A 23,170-nucleotide genomic window follows, 5' to 3' on the forward strand; every position below is an offset into this window, starting at 1 on the left:
TGAAGGTATTAAGTTCATCCAATAGCAATACATTAGTGGAAAGGAAGACTTACTTGAGACTCTCCTGGGAACTAGAAGAGGAGCGATCGGACTGAGGCAAAGACACTATGCTATCAGAATTCTTCAAGTGAGACTGCAGGGCTTTCTGGTATGAGGATTCCAGTGAATTAAACAAATGTTCCGCTTCTCGACTAAAATGATTGTGGAAGCCCCAGTAACACCTGAAAATAAAAGTTTAAACTGATCATTGAACAGTATACTAGTGTGTCACATTCTAACTGTTCAGAGAGCCCTAATAGATTTTAAGGGGAAAAAAACTGGAAAACATAGCAGAGAAAATCAATTGTATAATTGTAACAAGCCTATTTATTTTCACATATATTATTTGGACTTCCGAACATTGTTTAAAAGAATTTAACATTTTGGTAGGAAAGTGACTGCAGAAACAGGAAAATTACGTGTCAGTGCATTTCCTATTACAAAATAAACAAATAAAGAAGTGAGCACACTACAAGCTTAAATAAGCTTCCACTTTGCCATTAATTGTCGATATTTTGAACGTAGAAAGAGGTGGATTTCTCCACTATATTAAATTAAACCAAGTTCGAAATTCCAAAGTGGGAAGAGAATATCAAGAACTCTATATAATGCAAAAGCCTGAAATTTCAGGTGTATTAAGCAATGAAAATGTTGAAATTAAGATTTTTCTTTCCAAATTACATTAATTTTCTGAACAAACCATATTAAACAGAGCCAAAACAATGACTAGCTTTATTTGGCTTATGCAGAAAAAAGTTCCAATGAGTCTGATGTATTTTTTCTGATGATGATGTATAATTTACTCTGAAGTACGTCAGTAAAACGCTTAGAATCATTATTAAGCATAGCATGGTCCATTTCCTGAGTTCTTAATGGTCTGGTCCTGTTCTTTCCTTGGAATATCAGTTACTGGATAAATTTTCCACTGAACAGCATTATAAAGCCTATGATTATTGATGGACTGAACAATTAAAGCAAAAAGATGCCCACTTACTTTCTGGCTTTTATCCGTGCTTCGGAGTCAGCATCATGGATTCCTTTCTTGATGGTTTCAGCCAATACTGATACATGCCTGAAATTAGAACACATTACTATTTACCTTGTCAGAGGAAGGAGAGAAGAAACTGTCTTCCAACATTACATTTGGAATTCAAAGGACGTTTATCCGCTTGCCCAGAATTTGAAAGAACTGGATACACAATATCCTTTTGGAAGGTGTGGGTGTTTGTTTGTACCAGTGAGCTTTATTGCATTTCATTCTCTTTTATAAGAAATACCAAGAAACATTCCTTGGAGGTCATTCCTTTGTATGTGGAAACCACAGAAGCATGGAAACACTAGCACATTAAGATGCTGAACCCATACAAGAACATAATCGAGTGGCTATAAACCAAACATTTGATCTATACAAAAGGGTTTCTGAAACACCAACTTGCTCAGCTTATGTGGGTCAAGAAAAATATTCACATATTCCAATTTGAGGGTTCTCTCTATAACTCCTTCCTTAGACCCTGAATGCCTTTGCCTTTTGCCTACACAGAGACAATCACTATTTTTTTCTAGTGGCCAGAGTAATATCTCTCAAGGGTTTTTAAGTAGAAAGGGTAAGACAAACATTCTTTAAGTAGATACCTATACAAACAAAAAGGTTTATTTAAAATTTTACCAAAGAAAGTTTGTTTTAAAGAGATACCTTTAAAAATAAAAAGGTTAAAAATGAGGAGTTTCCATCTCCTCTGCTCATCTTTCCTGCACTTGCATTTATTTAAGCATTTTACCCCATTCTTCGGCTTGAGAAGTCTTCAAGAGCAGCTTACTAAAATCCAGAAAGACAAAAGAGAGCCTGCCCACAGGCTGCAAAAGCTCACATGTGGCCCGAATGAAGGGTGAAAGAAGGGCGAAACAAAGCAATCAAAATGGAAGCACTAATTGTGCAAGTCACATAGCAATTCTTATATGGAGCAGTTGGGATGGAAACAGTTCAGACACTAGTCAGGCAAAAGAAACTGGTTTTCTCCCCCGCACCCCCCCCCTGGGTAAAGCCAGACCTGTCTCTATTTATTGCTCTGTTGGAGTCAGAGGGAATGTCTGTCTGCCTTTGCAAGGGCAGGAGAGAAAGGAGCCACATTAAACTCATATTCCAGAACTTCTCAATTCCATGAGACAGAATCTAACCCAACCCCCCCCAATGCAGCCAGAGGAGCAGCATGTGACATATCATGATGTTTGTATCTTACCTTTCCAGGGAGTGTGTCTGCCATTCCTGCAAAAGTAAATCTAAAAATTCAAAACACCGCCTGAGAGAAAGGAAAAAGAGGTAATTGTCATTAATATTGTTCCAGAGGCTATATCAATGACAACTTGCTTAACATCAAAGAAGTAGTTCACATGAAACAGTGATTTCAAAAGTATCTTGAGGAATTCTGTATTCAGGCTACTAAATAAAAACTTTAAATAAAATCATGTGCTTCTAGTCAGGGCTTAGGACATTGGCATGAGCAGAGGGGGAGGGGGGGTCAGAAATGTTCAAACAATGGCTGTGATAGTGCAATTGAGGCACCACTCTTTTATCTTTATGCCACATGACATACATAAAAGGGCTGAGGCTTCAATTATGCTGTCAAGGCCATCTTTTCATTTTATTTTTTCTTAACCCGCCGCCCCCCAGCCCCCCTCAGGATTTTGCAAAATTTCTGAATAATGTTAAGTTTCATGGCTGTAGGCAGGAACTGCAGTATTCTGTGCATCGGCATTGTACAGATAGCCTCAACTTGTGTCAGACTTGGGACCACAATGTTCATTGCTAAGCAGTCTGGTCATCAACCATGACCGCGTCATTTAATGATGGCAATCCCTTGCAATCACGATCGTCGTCCTAACCAAATCCCATGGCATTAGGTGAAGCAACTTCCAAGGCCAGCAGGCAGGCAAGCAGCTGCTCCTGAGTGGGAGTCAGAGAAAGGGGTGCAGGGGTAGGGGATGGTGCTGGGGGTGCCTAAGAGATGGGACATAGGTTGGAGAAGATGAGCGATGGTAGAAGGGAAGTGTGGTGAGGGTCAGGAAGGGTGTGCAGGGGTGCAGAAGCAGCCAATGCAAGAAAAACAGAGGGGTGGGAGGTGTGCAGTTGGGAGAAACTTGCCCCAGTGATTTTCTATCTTCCCTGCCAGCTTTTCAACTAACTTTTTGGGGAAGTAAGGAGGGAAAATTGCAAATAGCATTCACATAATTGTGGGGTACTGCAACTGGCTGTCAAGTATCCAGATTGCAATCGCATAACTGGAGGGACTCTGGGATAGCTGGAACTCCAAGGCTGGTCATAACCACTATTTATTCAGCTCCACTGTAAGTTCAGACACTTAATAAATGGTCATATATGAAGGAATGCCTGTATTAAATTATTGTCTTAATTCCAGAAGCTCTTTGTAATTGCTCAGACATCTTTTTTTTTATCTTGTTACATTTTTAATCTTCATTGCTTTCCAGGATTCCAACAGGATTTTTTTTTTCATTGTAATTTCTGTTTAGTCACAATTTAAGATTTCTCAAGAGGTAATCACAATTGATTGTGGTTATTGCTTGATTATTTATTATGCAGTCATTTACTAAAAGGCCAATGAGGACTGAATTCCTTTCTTCACAAAGAATTTAGTTTGTCTGTAAGTAAATTTTATATTTAAGTAACCAGGCTCTGTTTCCTGGTAAGTATTTACTTATAAATAAGTAGTTGCCTTTTAAAAAAATTTTTTGAAGTGCATTGACTGAACGAGAGGTGACAGCAGATATCATAACACACAGCTCTGGAATTTTAGTCTGGAGCTAAATATTTCTTTTTTTAAAAAAAAATCTTTATTTACATTTTCCATTAAAAACAAAAAAAAGAACAACACATTATATAAATAACAAACAAAACATACAACACAACAAAAACCAACAAAACTAGCATATCTATAAGCAGTACCTTAATAACCTAGTACTCGGTACTGTATATCTATATTATAATCCGGAGAAGACAGAACATCTTACATATCTTTATAAAACAATTAGGTCTATCCGACCTCACTTAACTTGTATAATATAAATTTCTCAGTACATATAATTCCTCTTCTAATTTGGGTTATATTTTCCTCTTCCCTAGCCACCTATAGACAAACATATTTGTGTTTGATCTCTATCTTTTAATTTTTCGGTCAATTTATCTGCTTCCGCACAGTCTAAAATCTTCTTTATAATAGCTTCCTCTGATGGGATATTTTGATTTTTCCAAAGTTGAGCATACGCCAATCTCACTGCTGTGATAATATGTAGTGCAAGATACCATAAATCTCTTTTAATACTTTCCGGTTTGGAGCTGAGCAGGCATGACTCTGGTCGCCATTCGATCTTTTGATTTAAAATCTCATTCAGCCATTTTTTTATTTTCCCCCAGAATTCTACTGCTTTCGGGCACATCCACCACTGGTAATAGGTGCCAGGCTCACACCCACATTTCCAGCATTCCGCAGATTGTCCAGTGAACATTTTAGCTAGCCTATCGGGGGGAAGATGCCATCTGTATATCATCTTGTAGATATTTTCTTTGTATGCCGTGGAAACTACTAATTTCATATTCTCCCACCAAATCTCTTGCCATTTCTCTAAATGGATTGAATATCCAAAGTTTTTTCCCCAGGCGATCATTGTATCCTTAATTATCTCATCACCTATCTCTACTCTCATCAACAACTTATAAGTTTTCGAAATCATGCCTTTTTCTTGGCCCCATCAAAATTTTGTCTAATTCTTGTAACTCACCATTAATACCCTTCCTATGGACCTAAATATTTCTAATGCTACAAAACCCGGCATTTTCTACTTTAATGTGCTTTTTGATACAAAGTTGTTGCAAACTTAGGTGACAAAGAATAACAACTAGCAGGTTTTACTCCATCACCCAAGAACACCCTGAATCAGTTGGGCAGCATCTAAAAATTCCACAAATGTCCTGGACAATTCAGTGCTCAGTAAGGAACCAAAAAGTGTAAGAAATGAAATTAGACCTATTTTAGGGTAAAAGCAGATGATGCACCAAAACAACCCCAGTAGGAGGTCTAAGAACTGCAAAACAACAGTAAATAGGATATGACTATTTATCTAAGCAGATTAATTTCAGGGACAAGTGCACACAGTAGCATTATTCTTGGAAATTATCTAATGCTGCATGCATAGTTTTTCTGGGAAAAAACAGCCTCTGGCCAACAGCCAACTTTGTTCCAGATTTACAGATGACAATTTTGAAATATAATTACAAGAGGTGGTATGATTAATACAAATACCAAAGAGGTACATCAAAGAAAAAAAAACCCACATCAGGGAAGAGCAACAACGATGATTCGGGGACTAGAGGCTAAAACATGAAGAATGGTTGCAAGAACTGGGATGGCTAGTCTAGTGAAGAGAAGGACCAGGGGTGACATGATAGCAATCTTCTAATATTTGAGGGGTTGCCAGAGAGAGGAGAGGGTCAACCTATTTTCCAAAGCACCCGAAGGCCAGATAAGGAACAATGAATGAAAACTGATCAAAGAGAGATTTAACCTAGAAATAAGGAGAAATTTTCTGACAGTGAGAACAATCAACCAATGGAACAGCTTTGCCTTTGGAAGCTGTGGGTACTTCATCACTGGAAGCTTTCAGGAAGACATCTGTCAGAAATAGTATAGCGTCTCCTGCTTGAGCAAGTGGTTGGACTAGATGACCTACAAATCCCTTCCAGCTGTTATTCTATAACCTGTAGTATTTCTATTTTCCTATTAGCACTGGTAGACAGAGCTGAGTAAATAGAATGGGGGATGGGAATCAGATATAGCAGATAATTTTATGAGGTGAGAATCATACTTTGCTTTGCAGTTACCTGATGCTCCCGAGAGTCAGTTTGGTGACATAGTTAAAGGCATCAAGCTGAAAAGCAGGAGGCTGTGAAGCCTAGTCCTGCCTTATGTAGAAAGCCAGCTGGGTAACCTTGGGCCAATTGCTCTCCTTCAACCCTAGGAAGAAGGCAAGGGCAAACCAAAAATGTTGCCAAGAAAACAGCAGGCTGATTAAAGTCCAAACTGACTTAAAAGAGATCAAACAAGAAGGGGGGAAGATATTCCCAAATAGGTTGATCTGAAAATGGTCTCCTACCCCATCAGGGGGAAAGAGACATTTCTTTAAATGTGTGTGGATCAATACTATTGAGGATTTCACCTGTACAATCTGCTTAAATCTGCAAGAGTACAGGAAGCAAAAAAGATTGATATTGACAGCTTTCAGTCATTAGGAGCAGCTGCCAATATTTGCATTGTCGAGCTCAGTAATGACAAAGACGTGAATTAGAGTTTTGAGGATTCTTCACTAAATGGAGATTACAAAAAGGCCCTCTTCCACCACATCCGCCCCTGCTGGTCAGAACCAGGATGATTCCAAAGCTCAAAAACTAACAATAGCAATCTTTCCATCAATAACTGTAAGGCGGAAAGAAAGGAAAGGAAAGGAAAGGAAAGGAAAAAGGAAAAAGGAAAAAGGAAAAAGGAATAAATAAATTCCTATAACTAAATATTCTTAAAACCAGGCTGTTTTTCATAACTAATTATTCCATAAAAACATATAATTGTATAAGTAAGTTATAAAGCAGACCCTAGATGCCAATCTGCATAACTCACCTTCTAACTGCAACTGATTTGGAGATACAGTTACTGGTGATGATGGGAATTAGTCTAGGGATGTGTGTATGCTAGGGAATAAAAAAAAATATTGTAAAAAGCAATAGCTTAAACAAATTATTATCAAATTGAAAACATTGAACAAGGCTTGAGAGGGTTCACAAAGATCTGTAGTACCAGAGTATCTTATCATTCTTTTCCATGGCTAGCAAGATCCATTTTTCAAAACAAGCAAATCAATATATTTTTAACATGCCTGCTATATTGCTAAAAGGAGCAGAAAGTTCATATTAAAAAAAATGGTCTTGGAATATAGTTCTATTTTCATGGCTTCTACATTTTGTTAAATTTGTTTTTCAAATCTGAAGTTAATTCTGATATCAAAGCATACTTCCATATAATTTCCAATGAATAGCATAAAAAGTTATTGCAGCTTTTACCATGTACAAAGCTAATTCAGCATATTTAATGAAAATATAAGGCTTGATAATGTTTAATTAAAAACTGAAAGATTACAGGAAATAATCCTTTAAAATGTGTTTCATGCTGTTACAAATTACTTTTCAGAATTTGAATTTACAACACAGTCACCAAATATGAAAAAATAATCAACCTATATACTGAATTTCCAACAATTTTTAAGAGAACCAATTTTCTATTTTAGTAATCAGTACTGCAGTAATAAAACATCAGCAGAATATCTTATACTAAATATATAAATATAAAACTTAATGTATGACTTATATTTTTCCACTGATACTTTGACTGTTGCACATTGATTGTTCTATTTAAATTCTGTGCCTACTAAATCACACAGACTTGCTCACTTTCTGAATCATACTTTACCAACAATTTATAAATAAACCTAGCTCTATGTTTTTTAATTTTGCATCTCCAAAATTTTAGTTATCCAAAAACGATTCCAACTATATGTTATATCAAACTAGAATTTTGCCTTACCATAAATATACTTTATGCTCTTTGTTGACTATTACTGCCAATGAGATCAATTAAACAACGAATACACGTAGGGTCCTGGTCTCTACATGGATCCCAAAACCTAGGATGCAGTTTACAGACATCCTCCCAAAGTGGAACTCAAACTCAATTTGAATGTGGTAGAAATGAAGTTACTAGATACTAAAAAAATACTTGCTTGAATATAATGATGGGATATTAAAGCCATACATTAAAAAAAAAAAAAAACCCAAAGCAATTTATATATCAGCTAAATCCATCAAATCTAGTTTAGGTTTTCTCTTGGCACACCATTGAAAGAACAGTGTAGTTGTGGCTAGTAAAAGGATACTAGCATTCTACTAGATCAATGGAAAAATTTAGAAGAATTTTCACATGCTGTGATTTGCAGATAAAGCCTAATGGCCTTTTAATACTGTTTCCTTGGAACGTAACACAGATTTGCTTCTCCTTCTCATCAAGAAATGTTAAACTAAAAAGCAGCACTGGTAAAATCAAACCTCAATTTAAAACATCTGAATGCAAATTGAAGGTCTGTTTTTAATGCGGAGACAGGCTTTCCTATATATATATATATGTTTATGTAAGTTTTCACGGGTATGTATGTGTGTATAGTTAATATTTCGGGTTTCTTCCCGTGTAATTGTGGATATATCCCTAAAAGGGTAGAAGCGACATTTCGGCAGAATCCCATCTGCCATCATCAGGCTTATGCCAGTAGTCATTTTGCACTAACTGACGTTGGAATTTCAAATCTGGTGCTGGTATTCTGGGATGGCTCCACCTTTTCATTCTGATTGGTTGGGAGTCCCAGTATGTGTTTATTGGCTTGGCTTCGGGTGTATGGTCGGTTTTTCTCCACTAGGTGGCAGGGCTTTATCTTTGTGGCTGGTTTGAATATGATTTGGTTGGGATTTTTTTGTGCAATGTTTGGTCCATGTTCCACATATGGTGTCAAGATTCGTCTATCTATGAGAGCAGGTTTCCAAATAGTAGGCAGACGTGAAGTGTCATCCCGTTTATTCATGCAATATGGTCTTTTTTCCATTTCTATTGCTTCTCTGATTATCCTGCCATTGAGATGTTCTATTTTTGCAACTGTTTTTGTTTTATTAAAATTAATGTTGTGTCCTGTTGTATTCATATGTTGAACTAATGATGATGTGTGTTCTTGCTTTTGTATTGAGTTTTTGTGTTCCTCGATGCGCACACTCATTCTTCTGTTGGTCTGTCCAATGTATGTTGATGGGCAGGAAGCACATGGGATTTCATATATGCCTTGATCTTCTAATTCTATTTTGTCTTTGGGGTTTCTCAGAATGGACGATATCTTTCTATCTGTGCAAAATATGGTTTTGATGTTGTGTTTTTGTAGTACTTTGCTAATTTTATCTGTTGTTCCCCTTATATAGGGCAAGATGGCTTTCCCATTGTTTTGTTCCTCTTGTTGTTTTTTATTCTGTCTTGGTGTTGTATGTTTGATCATATTGATGACTTTATTTCTACAGAACCCATTTGATGTCAGTACATTAGTTAGTGTATATAATTCAGTTTGTAAATGTGCTTCATCAGCCAGACGTTTAGTTCTTGTGGTTAATGTTTTGGCAACAGAGTTTATTTGTGCTGGATGGTGGTGTGATTTGGCGTTGAGATAGCGGTTCGTATGTGTCTTCTTTTGATAGATGGTATGTCCTAAGGTGCCATCAGATTTTTTATAAATTAATACATCGAGGAAAGGTAACTGGTTTTCTGATTCTATCTCCATGGTGAACTTTATTTTGGGATGGAGGCTGTTCAAATGTACTAAGAAGTTTTCCAATTTATCTCTTCCATGTGGCCAGATCACAAAGGTGTCATCAACGTATCTGAGCCATAATTTTGGTTTGTTAACAGTTTTTTCTAAGGCATTGGATTCGAATTCTTCCATGAAAAGATTAGCGATGACTGGTGATAATGGTGATCCCATTGGTGCACCTTCTACTTGTTTATATCTCTGTCCTCTGTGTATGAAATATGTGTTGGATAAACAATGTTCTGTTAAGTTTGTGATATGTTTTGGTAGTTGATATTTGTTTTTAATTGATGACAAGGCTTCTTTGACAGGTATTTGTGTGAATAGTGATACAACATCAAAGCTTACAAGAAGGTCACTTTCTTTTATGTGTTGCTTTTTTATTATTTGTATGAAATGGTATGAGTTCTGTACATATGAAGCAGCAGATTCTGCGTAAGGTTGAAGATGTTTTGCTAAATATCTGGCTAGATTTTGTAAAGGTGAGCCTATGGAACTTACTATGGGTCTGAGAGGTATTCCATCTTTGTGTATTTTTGGGAGGCCATACAGTTTTGGGCATTTTGATGATAAATAATATGATATATCCCCAGAGAAAAATCATCAAAATGCCCAAAACTGTATGTAGAAGGTGCACCAATGGGATCACCATTATCACCAGTCATCGCTAATCTTTTCATGGAAGAATTCGAATCCAATGCCTTAGAAAAAACTGTTAACAAACCAAAATTATGGCTCAGATACGTTGATGACACCTTTGTGATCTGGCCACATGGAAGAGATAAATTGGAAAACTTCTTAGTACATCATCATTAGTTCAACATACTGGGACTCCCAACCAATCAGAATGAAAAGGTGGAGCCATCCCAGAATACCAGCACCAGATTTGAAATTCCAACGTCAGTTAGTGCAAAATGACTACTGGCATAAGCCTGATGATGGCAGATGGGATTCTGCCGAAACGTCGCTTCTACCCTTTTAGGGATATATCCACAATTACACGGGAAGAAACCCGAAATATTAACTACACACACACACACACACACACACACACACACACACACACACACATATATATGTGTGTGTGTGTGTGTGTGTGTACATGTGTATGTATTTATGTATGTCTATGTAAGTTTTCACAGGTATATATGTGTGTACAGTTAATATTTCGGGTTTCTTCCCGTGTAATTGTGAACATATCCCTAAAAGGGGATACCCCCTTTTAGGGATATGTTCACAATTACACGGGAAGAAACCCGAAATATTAACTGTACACACACACACACACATATATATTCTTCAACAGATGTGTTCTATTCTTCATTGGTATTAAACATGTAACAAATGTAGAATATATCACTATCAGACTATAAAGAAAACTTTCCAGAGAACACAATTTAATTTCAGCTTTTTGAATTGCCAGTGTGGTAATGTTTATACAAACACAGATGCAAGGCAAACAGTAAGTGAATCTCTCATGCTGACTACTAGACCTATTTAAGATTCTGTGCAAGAGCCTGCTAATTGGACTGATTTTCATGTTTATTATATCCCTCTGCTGCTCTCATCAGGAGTACATGGGAGAACAATTTGTATTTGCATTGAGCAATACTCACTCGAATAATTAATCTCACAGCTACTATGCCAGAAGTGGCCATGATTTTGGCACTGTTGGGAATGAGATTAAAGATTGTTGGCATGATGGCTTCTGCCCCATGGTCAAACTTGTTACCCAATACCGATGACAAATATCTGAAATACAACAAGAAAACAGATTACAATAATGAAAGAGCAGGGTAGGCAAGGCTATTATATTCACTGTCTATAAACACAGCATGTGTGTTAACAAAGTGTTCTCAGTTTTCTTTCCAATACATGATATGATGGTCAGTTTTCACAAGGAATCAGTCTATGTAGATCACTGTGAAGCTTTTAGGGAAAGGCTAAAGGATACTATTAAACTGATTGATCAGTTAGTCAGACCTTCTCTTTTGCTTTCCACCTCGCCTTGTCATTTGTGAATTTTAGAGCTGCTATTAACAAGTCGTCTTGCCCTTTTCTTAAAATCAGTCCTTCCAGCAAACTGCAGTACAAAATGAAACTGCCAAGGCAAATTAAATACCTGAACTTTCACCCTGAACTCTGATTGAACCTAGACAAAGTATTCAATCCTATAAAATAAGAAATAAGGAAAGCTTTCGGGCTTTCCTTAAATCTATCACTGAATTATTGAAACATTGGCTACAGAAATACCAGTACTGATAAAAATTTTTGAAGTTTCAATAGACATTTCTCAATTATAACAATGGGAGGAGGACAGAGAGGAGAATGTTTGGTGTATCTGAAGATACTTACAGTATGATTAATTTGTTTTTCATCTTCCCATTTCTATAGAAATACAAGCTATCACATTATTTAAATATATATATATTTGTTGTAGCATCTATCCATAGGTTTTTCTTTAATAACCAAGACATTCACAAATAAAAACTGCTGAAAATAATTAATGAACAACTACAATCCTATATCCCCTAACTGAGGAACAATGAGAGTAGCTTCTGAACAAACATGCAGGGTAACTGCAAAATGACACTAAGTAACCATGATGCAGATATATGCAGGGGTCAAGAAAGCAGGCTTTTTCACTTGCATAATTCTTGTTAAGTCCTTTTTCACAGATGTGGTATAGGTTATTCATACTATCAATATCAGGGTAAACAATCACTGTAGCACAAAGGACATATCAGACCAGTGGTGGGTTTCTACTGGTTCGCCCTGGTTTGGGCGAACCGGTAGCGGCAGTGGCGGGAGGCTCCACCCACCTGCCCAGACGTCATCATGGATGCTCTGTGCATGCGCAGAAGCACCACGCGGATGCAAAGCGAGCGCACATACGCGGTCGCAGTTCCAAACTGGTAGCAAAGGTAAGTGAAACCCACTACTGTATCAGACATGAAGCCAGAGTCACCGACATGCTTAGTTGCAAATATATTCATAAATTAACAGTATTTAAGAACAGCAGAGATGGATTTCTCTCTCCCAGCAATCCTACTACTTCTTTGAGGCAGGGAAATGGCTTTTTCACTACTAAAATACTCAAGAGTTACCAATTAGGTATTTATGACCTAATAATTCTTTGTTATTTTTTTCAGTTTCATGATTATTAAGATAAGCAGACAGAGAAATGCCAAGTTGTCCAGAAATGAGAATGATATAAAGACATGGTTTACACTGAAAATGAGTTCTTAGTAACAACTTCCTGCACTGATCCTCAATTCACAGGTATTTCCTCTGCAGTACTTGGTTTTTGTGTCTGTTATTCCTTTACTAGTTCTTTTCCAGGGGTTGACTGAAGGCAAGTAAGAAAAATGTGCCTTCACCCTGAAGCGTGGGTTGGAGATCAGCTACTGAAGAAAAGGCAAGAAAATTGCCATTTGTCTCCTCCCTCAAAGTAAACCAGGACAGGAATAATTTCTCTAGGATAAATTGACTGGCGGCAATGCCATCAAAGAGGCTATTCCCAGGAATATGAGAGAGTACATAGGATTGTGGGTGAAGGATTCAGAAACCACTTCATAGGAAGACCCAATCCAACCCATCCCATAAATGTTCACCGGTGTCCCATTATGTGGTGTTAACACAAATCATATGGGAGAATGCCACAGGAATTAAGCATAAGGATTCCCGTTTTCACCTGAAAGGGCAGGTTTCAGTCTCTCCTTCCTCAGAAAAGACAGAAATCAAATGGTGTCATTTTCATAAATCAGAGAGACAAAGATTTACAGCAATTCAACTAAGTGTACTTTCACTCTCCTGCCTCAGAAGAGGATGATCAGAGGAAAAACATGTTGCAGTTTCACCCTGACAATAATTAACATAATGTAGAATACATAGATTGTGCTCCTTACCCTAATGTGATACAAGCTTCTCGCACTACCTGGGACCTCAAGTCTTTAGCAGATAATTTAAAGGCTCCATCAAGTAAGCGCAGATGTTGAAAGAAGCTATCATACTCCGCAGCTCCAGCCAATAATAAAGACCGGATTTTTTTCAGCTGAACAAAAATTAAGGAAACAAAATTAACTATTTTATCAGTTATCATCTGCAGAGTACAAATCTGTCAAATTGTATTATTTGTATTTTCCATTTTCGTTAAGCCTCCAAATTGGGTACAAGTAGTAAGCTAAAATCCAAGCATGTTAAAACCCTAACATATATTTTTAAAACAACTTTAAAAAATGAAATTGAGTTCTAGGTTGATTTAACCAATTTTGAAGCATACTTAAAGAGAAGGGCAACTTCTTATAACATGACATCTACCATAGTGATCTTACTCAAACTACCCTCTATAGCTCTGAAAATTAAGCATTCACAATTCTTGCTTGGTTTTTGTTATTTTCAACAGGAAATAAGAATTTTCAAGATGTCTTGAACATAAGAAACTTCCAATTTGCAAAAATATACAGACACAGTAGGAATTATTCAATTTTTTAGCATATCACACAATGAAAAATCCCATGCCAGGTAGGTTATATTACATAAAGAGTTCATATAGAATCAAATGCTTACTGCAGCTACTCTCTGTTCCCAATCATGTTTATCATCAGACAGAATTTCTCTGATTTTGTTTATGGATTCTTCAAAGTCTCGGCTAGAATAAATCTGTAAAGAAAACATAAAAACTATTTTACTAAGCTAGAAAAATTCACTGAACTCAAGAAATTATCTCTGCCTCATCACAATCTTCTGTATACCTCCAAATATGTATTAGATGGTTAGGAGGATCGTTCAGAAAAAGTGCACGAGAGAAGCAGAAAACTACTAAAAAGAGGGACTCCTGATATGCAAAGACAAATCATTTTCCTTAACATTCAAAAGAAGATATGAATTTAAACCCAGGATATCAAATGCATATATTTCATTTCCCCCCCCCCCCCATTATTTCATTAAAAGATACCGGCTTTTATTCTACTTGAAGGTAAACATATGTTGGGTTACCAGGGAACCAAGAGATATGTCTGAATCTTTATTTTACCAGGCATTAATTTTTATTTTTTTTTGAAAACCAAACATTAATTTAAAAAAAAAAAAAAACCCACCCACCCCCAAATAGCAAAGTAGAGATATAATCTAAAATTTGGCATCTGATAAAAAAATTTAACAAATAAAATAAATTGGTAAATATCATGTAAAATTTTAAAAACTCAAATTTATTGAAGTTACTAAAAACCTCATTGTTGTAGTCACAGGGAATAATACAACATGGCAGCTTTGTAGGAGAATCCCTAATTTTTAAACTCAGAACAAGTAGACCAGAGGTGGGTTTCAGCAGGTTCTGACCAGTTCTGGAGAACCGGTAGTGGAAATTTTGAGTAGTTCGGAAAAACAGTAGTAAAAATTCTGACTGGCCCCACCCCCATCTATTCTCTGCCTCCAGAGTCCCAGCTGATCCGAAAGAAATGGGGATTTTGCAGTAACCTTCCCTTAGAGTGGGGCAGGAATGGAGATTTTATAGTATCCTTCCCCTGGAGTGAGGTGGGAATGGAGACTTTACAGTATCCTTCCCCTGCCCCGCCCACCAAGCCACACCCAGAGAACCGGTAGTAAAAAAGTTTGAAACCCACCACTGAAGTAGACCAATTTGTCCCTGAGATGGTAAGACACAGCTGAACTTCTGTGATGCTTCCTGAAAGCGGTGTAGTCACTACCACCTGATCTAGTCTACTATTATATATACCAAACCAAATATTCTAATTCCACATTACCCAGAAAAAGATATATAAAAGTAAGCTATCAATTTGCTTTAATTTTGCTCAATATGCTTTAAAACATGAATTGTATCCAATTGTGCACTTCTTTTATCTATCAATGGCAGGTTTTTAGTGTTTTTAATATTTTAAATGGTTTGGCTTTATAGTTTTAAATGTAATTTTATGTTTCTTTTGTTGTTCGATTGGGAACCGCCCAGAGTTGGTTGAACAATGGGCGTGTCTATAAATGTTTAAAATAAATAAATAAAATGTCCTTATTTTACTGCAGCATCCTGTTTATCTTTCATGTGGTCCAAAGAGAACTCCTCTAGTGCAGATGGAGATAGGATTGAATTACAAAGAAAAGGGATCCAAGAAAAACAACTTCCCATTTTCTACTTAGGAATGTCTCCACTACATCCACCCAGCTTCCATTAACAAAAGAAACATGCCTCAATGTTATATTCTGTGTCTTTTATGCCTCTTGTTAAACAATACGATTACTGTTAATATCATCCATTACTTAAGACCGTTTGAGATTTAAGAGTGTTCCTCATTAAACAAGTTTCCTCACCATTTCATTCTGTTTAGTTTACCAAACTTCTCATGGCATGTTCTGCTTTACAGTCTCAAACTAACCTGCTGTCCCACTGGCAATATTGAAAAAAAAAAAAATGATTTGCCAATCCAATCAACTTTACTATCTTGTCTTTGTCCTTCTCTGAGATACAAGCAAAAGTTCCAAACAGTGTCTGTCTAAAAAATGCATTCTACCTCCACCCTGACATTCCAGTGTGTTTCATTTCTAACCACACTATGAGCCATTTACCTGAACGGTTGGGACATCTTCAAAAGCTTTAATGAAATCCTCCTCATCAATGGCACCAGCTCCTTCTTTAGTTGCTAGAAAATGTAAGAGGGAGGCAACAATAATAGCGATGAAATAAATTTATATAAAATATATGTAAAATAGGTCTTACTGTAGTAAGAGTAAAGAAAAGAAATGGCGAAGCATTCAATGTCTTCAGGAAAAGACTTTCTTAAGGAAAAGATTGAAACAATCAAAGAAGACAGAATATTGCCTGAAAGAGATGGAATTTGTTTTTTCTAAAATGGCGAAGTTTAGAAAAGTTAATATATTTCTATAAATAATTTTATTATAAGTAAAGTATGTGTATTAATGTATTAATGTATATGTGTATACATTGTGTATACATTCATGTATAATTAATGTAAATGTGATATATTTCACTGGGCCATAAGAATGAATCAAGCAGTTTAAAACATTAGTTAGACTGGACTCTTTATTTAATTTTGAAAGCTTTCTGAAAGTACTACTGTAAAGTACAGGTCGTCCTCGATTTACAACAGTTCGTTTAGTGACTGTTCAAAGTTACAACAGCCTTGAAAAAAAGTGGTTTATGACAATTTTTCACACGACCATTGCAGCATCCCCATAGTCATGTGAATAAAATTCAGATGCTTGGCAACTGTCTCATATTTATCCCAAGGTCACATAATCAGCTTTTCTGACTTTCTGTCAAGCAAAGTTAACGGGGAAGCCAGATTCACTTAATAACCATATTACATCTGATGTGATTGTTTAGATTTTATAAATAATTATATATGGCGGACCTGCGGGAAAGTGGGTGAAACAAAACTGATAGGGTATATGGTGATAGATTAGGTTATACTGGAAAAGGGATGTTATTGAAGAATGGACTCTGAAGCTGGATAGTCTTGTAGAAATGGTGAAGTTATCAGCATATATAAAAGACCGGACACAAGAGATTCATGTAAGGGAGTGGAGGATAGGGATAGATTATGTATAGAATAAATACTAAACTAAGAAGTATTAGATAATTTTTAGATGAATGTTGTCTAGAAATGTATAGTTTACAGGGGATAGTATACTAGAATGTCAGGAAGAAATGTATAATTGGATTTCATTCTGGGGAAGCCACAGGGGGAGGGTAAGGTAAGGGAGGGTTAGGGAGGGAAAGGTGGGGGGAAGGGGGAAAAATTTGTATTTGTAAAACTTTTTCAATAAAAAAAAAATAACCATATTACTAACAAAACTGCAATGATTCAGTTAAAAACTGTGGCAAGAAAGGTCGTAAAATGGGGCAAAAGTCACTTAACCAATGTCTCACTTAGCAACATAAATTTTGGGCTTAAATATGGTTTTAAGTCAAGGATTACCTGTTTATTTATTAAGATAGTTCTCCATCTCCATCATTGGATTTATTACATTCCATTCCCATAAACTAGGCTCAATATTTGAAAAAACTACTGGCTTTAGAAGTGCCAGAGAAAAATTGCATCTGAATAAAGATCTGAACTCAAGAATTTGTCCTATTAAAATGTCAGAAAGTTTTTTTTAAACATTTTAAGCAAAGTTGTTAAGTGATGTACAGGTAGTCATTGTTTAATGATCACAATTGGGATCAGCAACCTGGTTGTTAGGTGACCTGGTCACTAAGGAAACTACGACTGTGCTTATTGTACTATATTAATTTATTTGATTCTTTTTGTTAGTTTTTATTGTTTTAAATGTGGTCTTTTATTCTGTAAACTGCCTTGAGTCGCCATGGGCAAATAGGCGGCAATATAAATTCAATAAATAAATAAATGATGAATGATAAATAAAAAAATAAAAAAATAAAAAAATAAAAAAATAAATGATCTTACTTCCGCTTTCCTATGTTTACAGAGCGACAAGGATCCTAAATGCGAGAACTGATTATGAAATTTCTTGACTATAACTGTTGTAAGAGTGTTGTTGTGGTCCGCCAGCAGCCTGCGGAGCTGGCAGCGGAGTCGGACAGTGATGAGGCTGAGCAAGAACATGGGCCAGTCACGGAGGCTGGGAAAGGCCCGGATGAGAGCTCTGCGTCGGAGGCAGAGATGGGCCATCGGGGAGTGATGTGTGGACTTCGGAGCCTCCAGAGGCTGACAGTAGAGAGGCAGAGGAACAGGAGGAGCCTGTTCCTAGTGCACGTATAAGAAGAACTGCCTGAAGGCAGGAGCAGATAAAGCAGAGAGGACAACTCGGGAATAGGGCCAAGAGATGATCGGCCCTTCCCATAAGGCTTAAAAGACCAGCAACAGTTCTTGGTCTCTTTGCCGGAAAACAACGTTGAGAGAATTGCTTCTTGTTTCACTGTATTCATTTCTTGTTGGCGTCTTCTGCTTATGAACTTTTGCCAAGAAAAGCCTTTGACAGTTTGCCTAATTATACCAAAGTCAGTGATAAACTGAGGAATGGTGTTTTGAAGAATTTGCTTTAATTTAGTTTGGACTACGCTGAGAATGAGTTAATTCTCAGCTGTTCTAATAAAGTCTGTTTGTTTTTGAACTGTTTGCATTTAATACTAACTACTTGGGCCTGGGTCACAACTTCTGTATGCTCACTAAATGAAGCAGTTGCTAAACGAGGACTACCTCTAGTTACAATAAACGTATTTGATAATATGCTTGTTGACATGACACAATCTCAAATATTTTACATAAAACTTTTAGTACATTCCTCAAATCAACAAATAGGTGCACAAAGGGAGGTGTTAGGTTCTACTGTTCCAACCATGCATAAAAAATGTAAGGGCAAAAAAGACTGAAAGAAGTAATGTTTAGGTGTTTGCAGGGGGTTGACCTACCTGGAGTTTTTGCGACTAAAGCTACTGCTCCTACCCTTCGAGCAGTGCCCGTCCCAGTTTTTCGAGATAATGAGGGAGCCTTTGAAGAGGTTGAGGAACTGGCTGAGGATGGTCGGTTCCCATCCACTGAGTCATCATCATCAAAATGTTTATCTATAAAGCAAGCACAACATAAAATTCAGAGAGTTACTTGTAACCATTGCCCATTTTGGAGCAAGTTTGCTCTGCAAATATGAACAAATGAAATACATATATTACAGCAGGACACAACCTGTTATTCGGTATCATGAACATGGAGATATTTGCCTGCCTGGACCCTGCCACTTAAAACTAAACATACATTATATTGCTTTCGAATGACCATTGGAAGACAGAGGGCTTCAGAAGATAATTATGTAAAAACTGAGTTAAGTCCATGTGTCTATTATAAATGTAATGTGTAACAACCTTCATGTTACTGCTCCTTATGTACATTTCCAAATTAGTTTGATAATTTTCCTTTTTCAAACTAAATAATTTTGGATTTCTATTAAGCATTTTAGTATTTCTATGTGTTGATTTTTTTTTAAAAAAAAAACATCTATTTGATGAATATTTTATACTAATACTGAATATTACTTCTCTGGATGTTCTTCTGTTATAAAAGCATGACGTATAAAATATAGGTTGAGCTCCAAGTACCCTGTTTCCCCCAAAATAAGACATCCCCTGATAATAAGCCCACTCGGGCTTTTGAGCACATGGCAATAAGGCCAAGCGCTTATTTCAGGGTTCAAAAAAATATATAAGACAGGGTCTTATTTTCGGGGAAACACGGTAAACACATTTGTTTATACTCAAATGTGGCCTCTTTGTGGAATACTTTTATTCTGATGGCTAACGCTCACAATCATATCACAACCTAGTTTGGAAGGCTCCCCAGTGTCAAAAGCGTAAGGCTACAGGGTTTACAAAACTAATTTCCTAGGTCTTTGGAGTCTGACCACTGGGAATAAATGTCTGTGTGATACCTAACAAATCCATCACATTTTAAAATTTATTGCTGACAGTGATACCATACCAAATGCCTTTGTTTCAGTCTATTTCTACTCAACAACATATTCAACACACACCTCCCTTCTTACAGGAGTGAAACATGTGGGAGATACAGACCTAGCTATAATACCACACCCTCTGATTTTTTTTTAAAGTGACTCTGTGAACTATTAGTAATAAGAAGATCCATGGTCTGCATACTGTATTTCAATGCAGGTCATCAGCAATGAAATCACTGAACCATGCGCTCATAAAAGGGTGCAGACTAACACCTTTAGAGCTTCAATAAAGCTATCTGCTCATCTTAGTCTAATTTTGTATTGGCACTTGTGGAAAAGATGTATCTTCTTATCCTTAGGACCGTGATAAATTTTTACAAGCAAAATGAAACATTCAATTATTGTACAAACTAGGTCTTTATCAAAGCAAAAGAGTTTTAATTCGAAGCTTTAATTAGTTGAATTAATTAGTTCAAAACCTTGTTGCTGAGCAGATCAGAAGTAAAACAAATAGCATAAACAGATGAACAGAAGATTGTTCTCTCTCTCATACACTCCTCAGGGGTGTGGCTTCCTATATTGAAGTGTTAACTAAAGAAAGTACAATTTTCAGTAGTTTCTTTTGAGAAGCACATTTTGTTTTTCAAAATGATTCAAAGAAAAAGATTCCTTGTAACAATACTCCAGGAAAATGCATTGCTCTTTAAAGATGAGATATAATCAGCCAGAATTTCACAGAGTTTAAAAAGGCATTTAAATATCTGTGATAATTTTTTTAAAAATCAATCTAAATAACAGTTTGAATAACATTACATTTCCACACTTAATTTTCACTGTTAACAATCTAAGCTATTCATTTCCAGACATCAGGTTTTTGAGAGCACATGTGCAGAGCAGAAAGAGAAACAAAGAACAGGTTAAAAATCTGAACATATCAGGAAATGGGAATCTAACAGTCAGATCTATACTATAAAGTCAGAGTAAAATCCACCCCTTATGACAGCTGAGTGCTACATAATAAGTTCACATAGAAGGATGAGGTTTGCAAGTCAAACAACACATTTCATAAAGCTATATCCAAACCTGCTTTGCCTTCCACTGGTTTCAATGGACTTTAAACCAGACAGTACACAGCTCCCTACATTTAGCCATTAGCCATTATCCATCCATTGCTGCTGTTCCTTCTGTTTCTACAAAGCTCATTTATGAATGACCGTCTAGCTTTACATAGACACATGCCTTGTTTAAAGAGGCCTTTGTCTGTCCCTATTAACAGTTAAGCAAATTTTAAATAATGCTTAATGATCTTTTTTTTTTTGTTCCTCACTGAAGGGGGAAAATTTCATATACACATACACACACACACACACAGAGAGAGAGAAAATTGCTTACAGGAGCATATCCTTTTGCAAATAAGCTTCTTCAACATTCCTTCATATTTTCCATAGCGAGCTTAGAGGTAACACTGTTTCACAGGCAGCTGCGGCTTCCAAGTCCAAGGCATAATCAATCCTTGCCCCCTGTGTTCATTAAGCATGCAGTTTCACACCCAGCATTTGACAACCCAGGCTTGAGCACTGTTTAGAAGCCTGTGATTGGAGAGTTGAGCCAGCCGATGCACCCTTCCCAAGCTTTTGAGGGGCAAAAGTGGAAGGTTATTAAAGGCACCCGCAGCAGAGAATCTCTTCAGGAGCTGCTTTGACCAGCAAGAAAAAAAGAGCTGAAGTTCATTCCTCCGGGAAGTCTAATGGGAGCATCTTAACAGCTTGTCATCATTTCTCCATGACAAATGCGTTTGCATATATTTGTCATTATGTTGCTTTAAAAGCTCACTTCCTAACATCAGTCTACCAGGTATAAAATTACAAGAAACAAGAGGTGATGCCAGGAAGTCAGAAAAATGCATGGGAAGGAAGAGATAAAAATAATGCCCCACCCTCAGCTGTACAAATTCTCTACAAAAATTGCAAGAATACTTCTACAATACCCAAACAAAGCTTTGTCAACTTCAGTATTCACAATTCTGTTCCTAAATCTGTTGCTCTTGATTAAACTTGCAATTGTGTTTCATTCCTCCTTTCCTTTCAAGGGGATCTTTTAAGTGTTTTCGTAGCTATTCATTTAATTCATTTATTTAGCTTGTTATATCATCAACATATTTTCCAGAGTAAATTTTTAGAAGCAGCTAGAGAGACTATGTTCCCAGGTTACAGATATCCTTGTTTAACCATCCTAATTGGGACCGGAATTTCTGATGCTAAACTATGCAGACATTAGGCAAAACATCACGTGACTATACTGCTTAAACATGGCAGTTCTGGTAGTTACGGTAGCGGTCGTTAGGCCAGGATTTCACACTCCTGTTCTGTCACGCTCACCCCTGCTTATACTCCCCCTGCCTAGCTCCCCTTATCTCTGCTGTTTTGACCATGTACATTACACTGCCTACACCCACCACCCCTTCCAACCTCACCAGGGCAGCCTAAAGGACAGCAATGGGGGAGATAAGGCAAATTCCTAAGCTTCACAGTGAGCAGATTTTAGCATTTTTAAAGTTTTTTTTAATCCATGTAACAATAGCAATAGCACTTAGACTTATATACTGCTTCACAGTGCTTTACAGCCCTCTATAAGCGATTTACAGAGTCAGCATATTGACCCGAACAATTTGGGTCCTCATTTTACCCATCTTGGAAGGATTAGAGACTGAGTCAACCTTGAGCTTGGTGAGATTTGAACTGCCAAATTGCAGGCAGCCAGCAGTCAGCAGGAGTGACCTGCAGTACTGCACTCTAACCACTGCACCACCACGGCTCTAATCTGGTTAATGTCTTGCTGCCTAGATTTCTAAAATAAAGAATTCATGACATCAGAATTCTTTTTCGTGCTCTGAATTAATTACATGTTTTCTCTCTGTTCGTTGCCCTCTTGTACCAATATAATCTAGGCCAGGAATCAGCAACCTGCGGCTCTGGAGCTGCATGTGGGTCTTTCATCCCTCTGCTGCGGCTCCTGTCACTCAAAATATGTGTCACAACCGCCAATGTGTGACACCCACCAGCACATAATTTATTGATTTATTCAACCCCCGGTAGGCCAACCATGGATAAATCCAAGAAAAGTTTCAGAAGAGAACCTTTAATTCAACTACATATGGTAGTTTTGTGTCTGCTCAAGAAATAGTCAGGTACGGGAAGGGTTTTGTGGCTCCCGGTGTTTTCTTTTCTGTGGAAAACGGGTC

General features: G+C 37.0%; 1 protein-coding gene across 14 annotated transcripts in view; it reads right to left on the bottom strand.

The window, feature by feature from the left end:
- The window catches only part of CLASP1 (cytoplasmic linker associated protein 1), a 236,845-nt gene that overhangs the window by 85,753 nt on the left and 127,922 nt on the right, over positions 1 to 23,170 (bottom strand). For all 14 annotated transcript variants that reach the window (XM_087881742.1, XM_087881736.1, XM_087881743.1 and 11 more), the window contains 9 exons: positions 18,896 to 19,048; positions 16,069 to 16,142; positions 14,059 to 14,151; positions 13,398 to 13,543; positions 11,106 to 11,241; positions 6,720 to 6,790; positions 2,277 to 2,336; positions 1,034 to 1,111; positions 54 to 221 (listed from right to left, as the gene is read on the bottom strand). In XM_087881742.1, coding sequence (XP_087737868.1) covers positions 54 to 221; positions 1,034 to 1,111; positions 2,277 to 2,336; positions 6,720 to 6,790; positions 11,106 to 11,241; positions 13,398 to 13,543; positions 14,059 to 14,151; positions 16,069 to 16,142; positions 18,896 to 19,048 — 979 coding nt within the window. The remainder of the gene's footprint in view (positions 1 to 53; positions 222 to 1,033; positions 1,112 to 2,276; positions 2,337 to 6,719; positions 6,791 to 11,105; positions 11,242 to 13,397; positions 13,544 to 14,058; positions 14,152 to 16,068; positions 16,143 to 18,895; positions 19,049 to 23,170) is intronic.

This window comes from Pantherophis guttatus, chromosome 1, assembly GCF_059756535.1.
Source record: "Pantherophis guttatus breed Tessera chromosome 1, ASM5975653v1, whole genome shotgun sequence".
NCBI classification, from domain to species: domain Eukaryota; kingdom Metazoa; phylum Chordata; class Lepidosauria; order Squamata; family Colubridae; genus Pantherophis; species Pantherophis guttatus.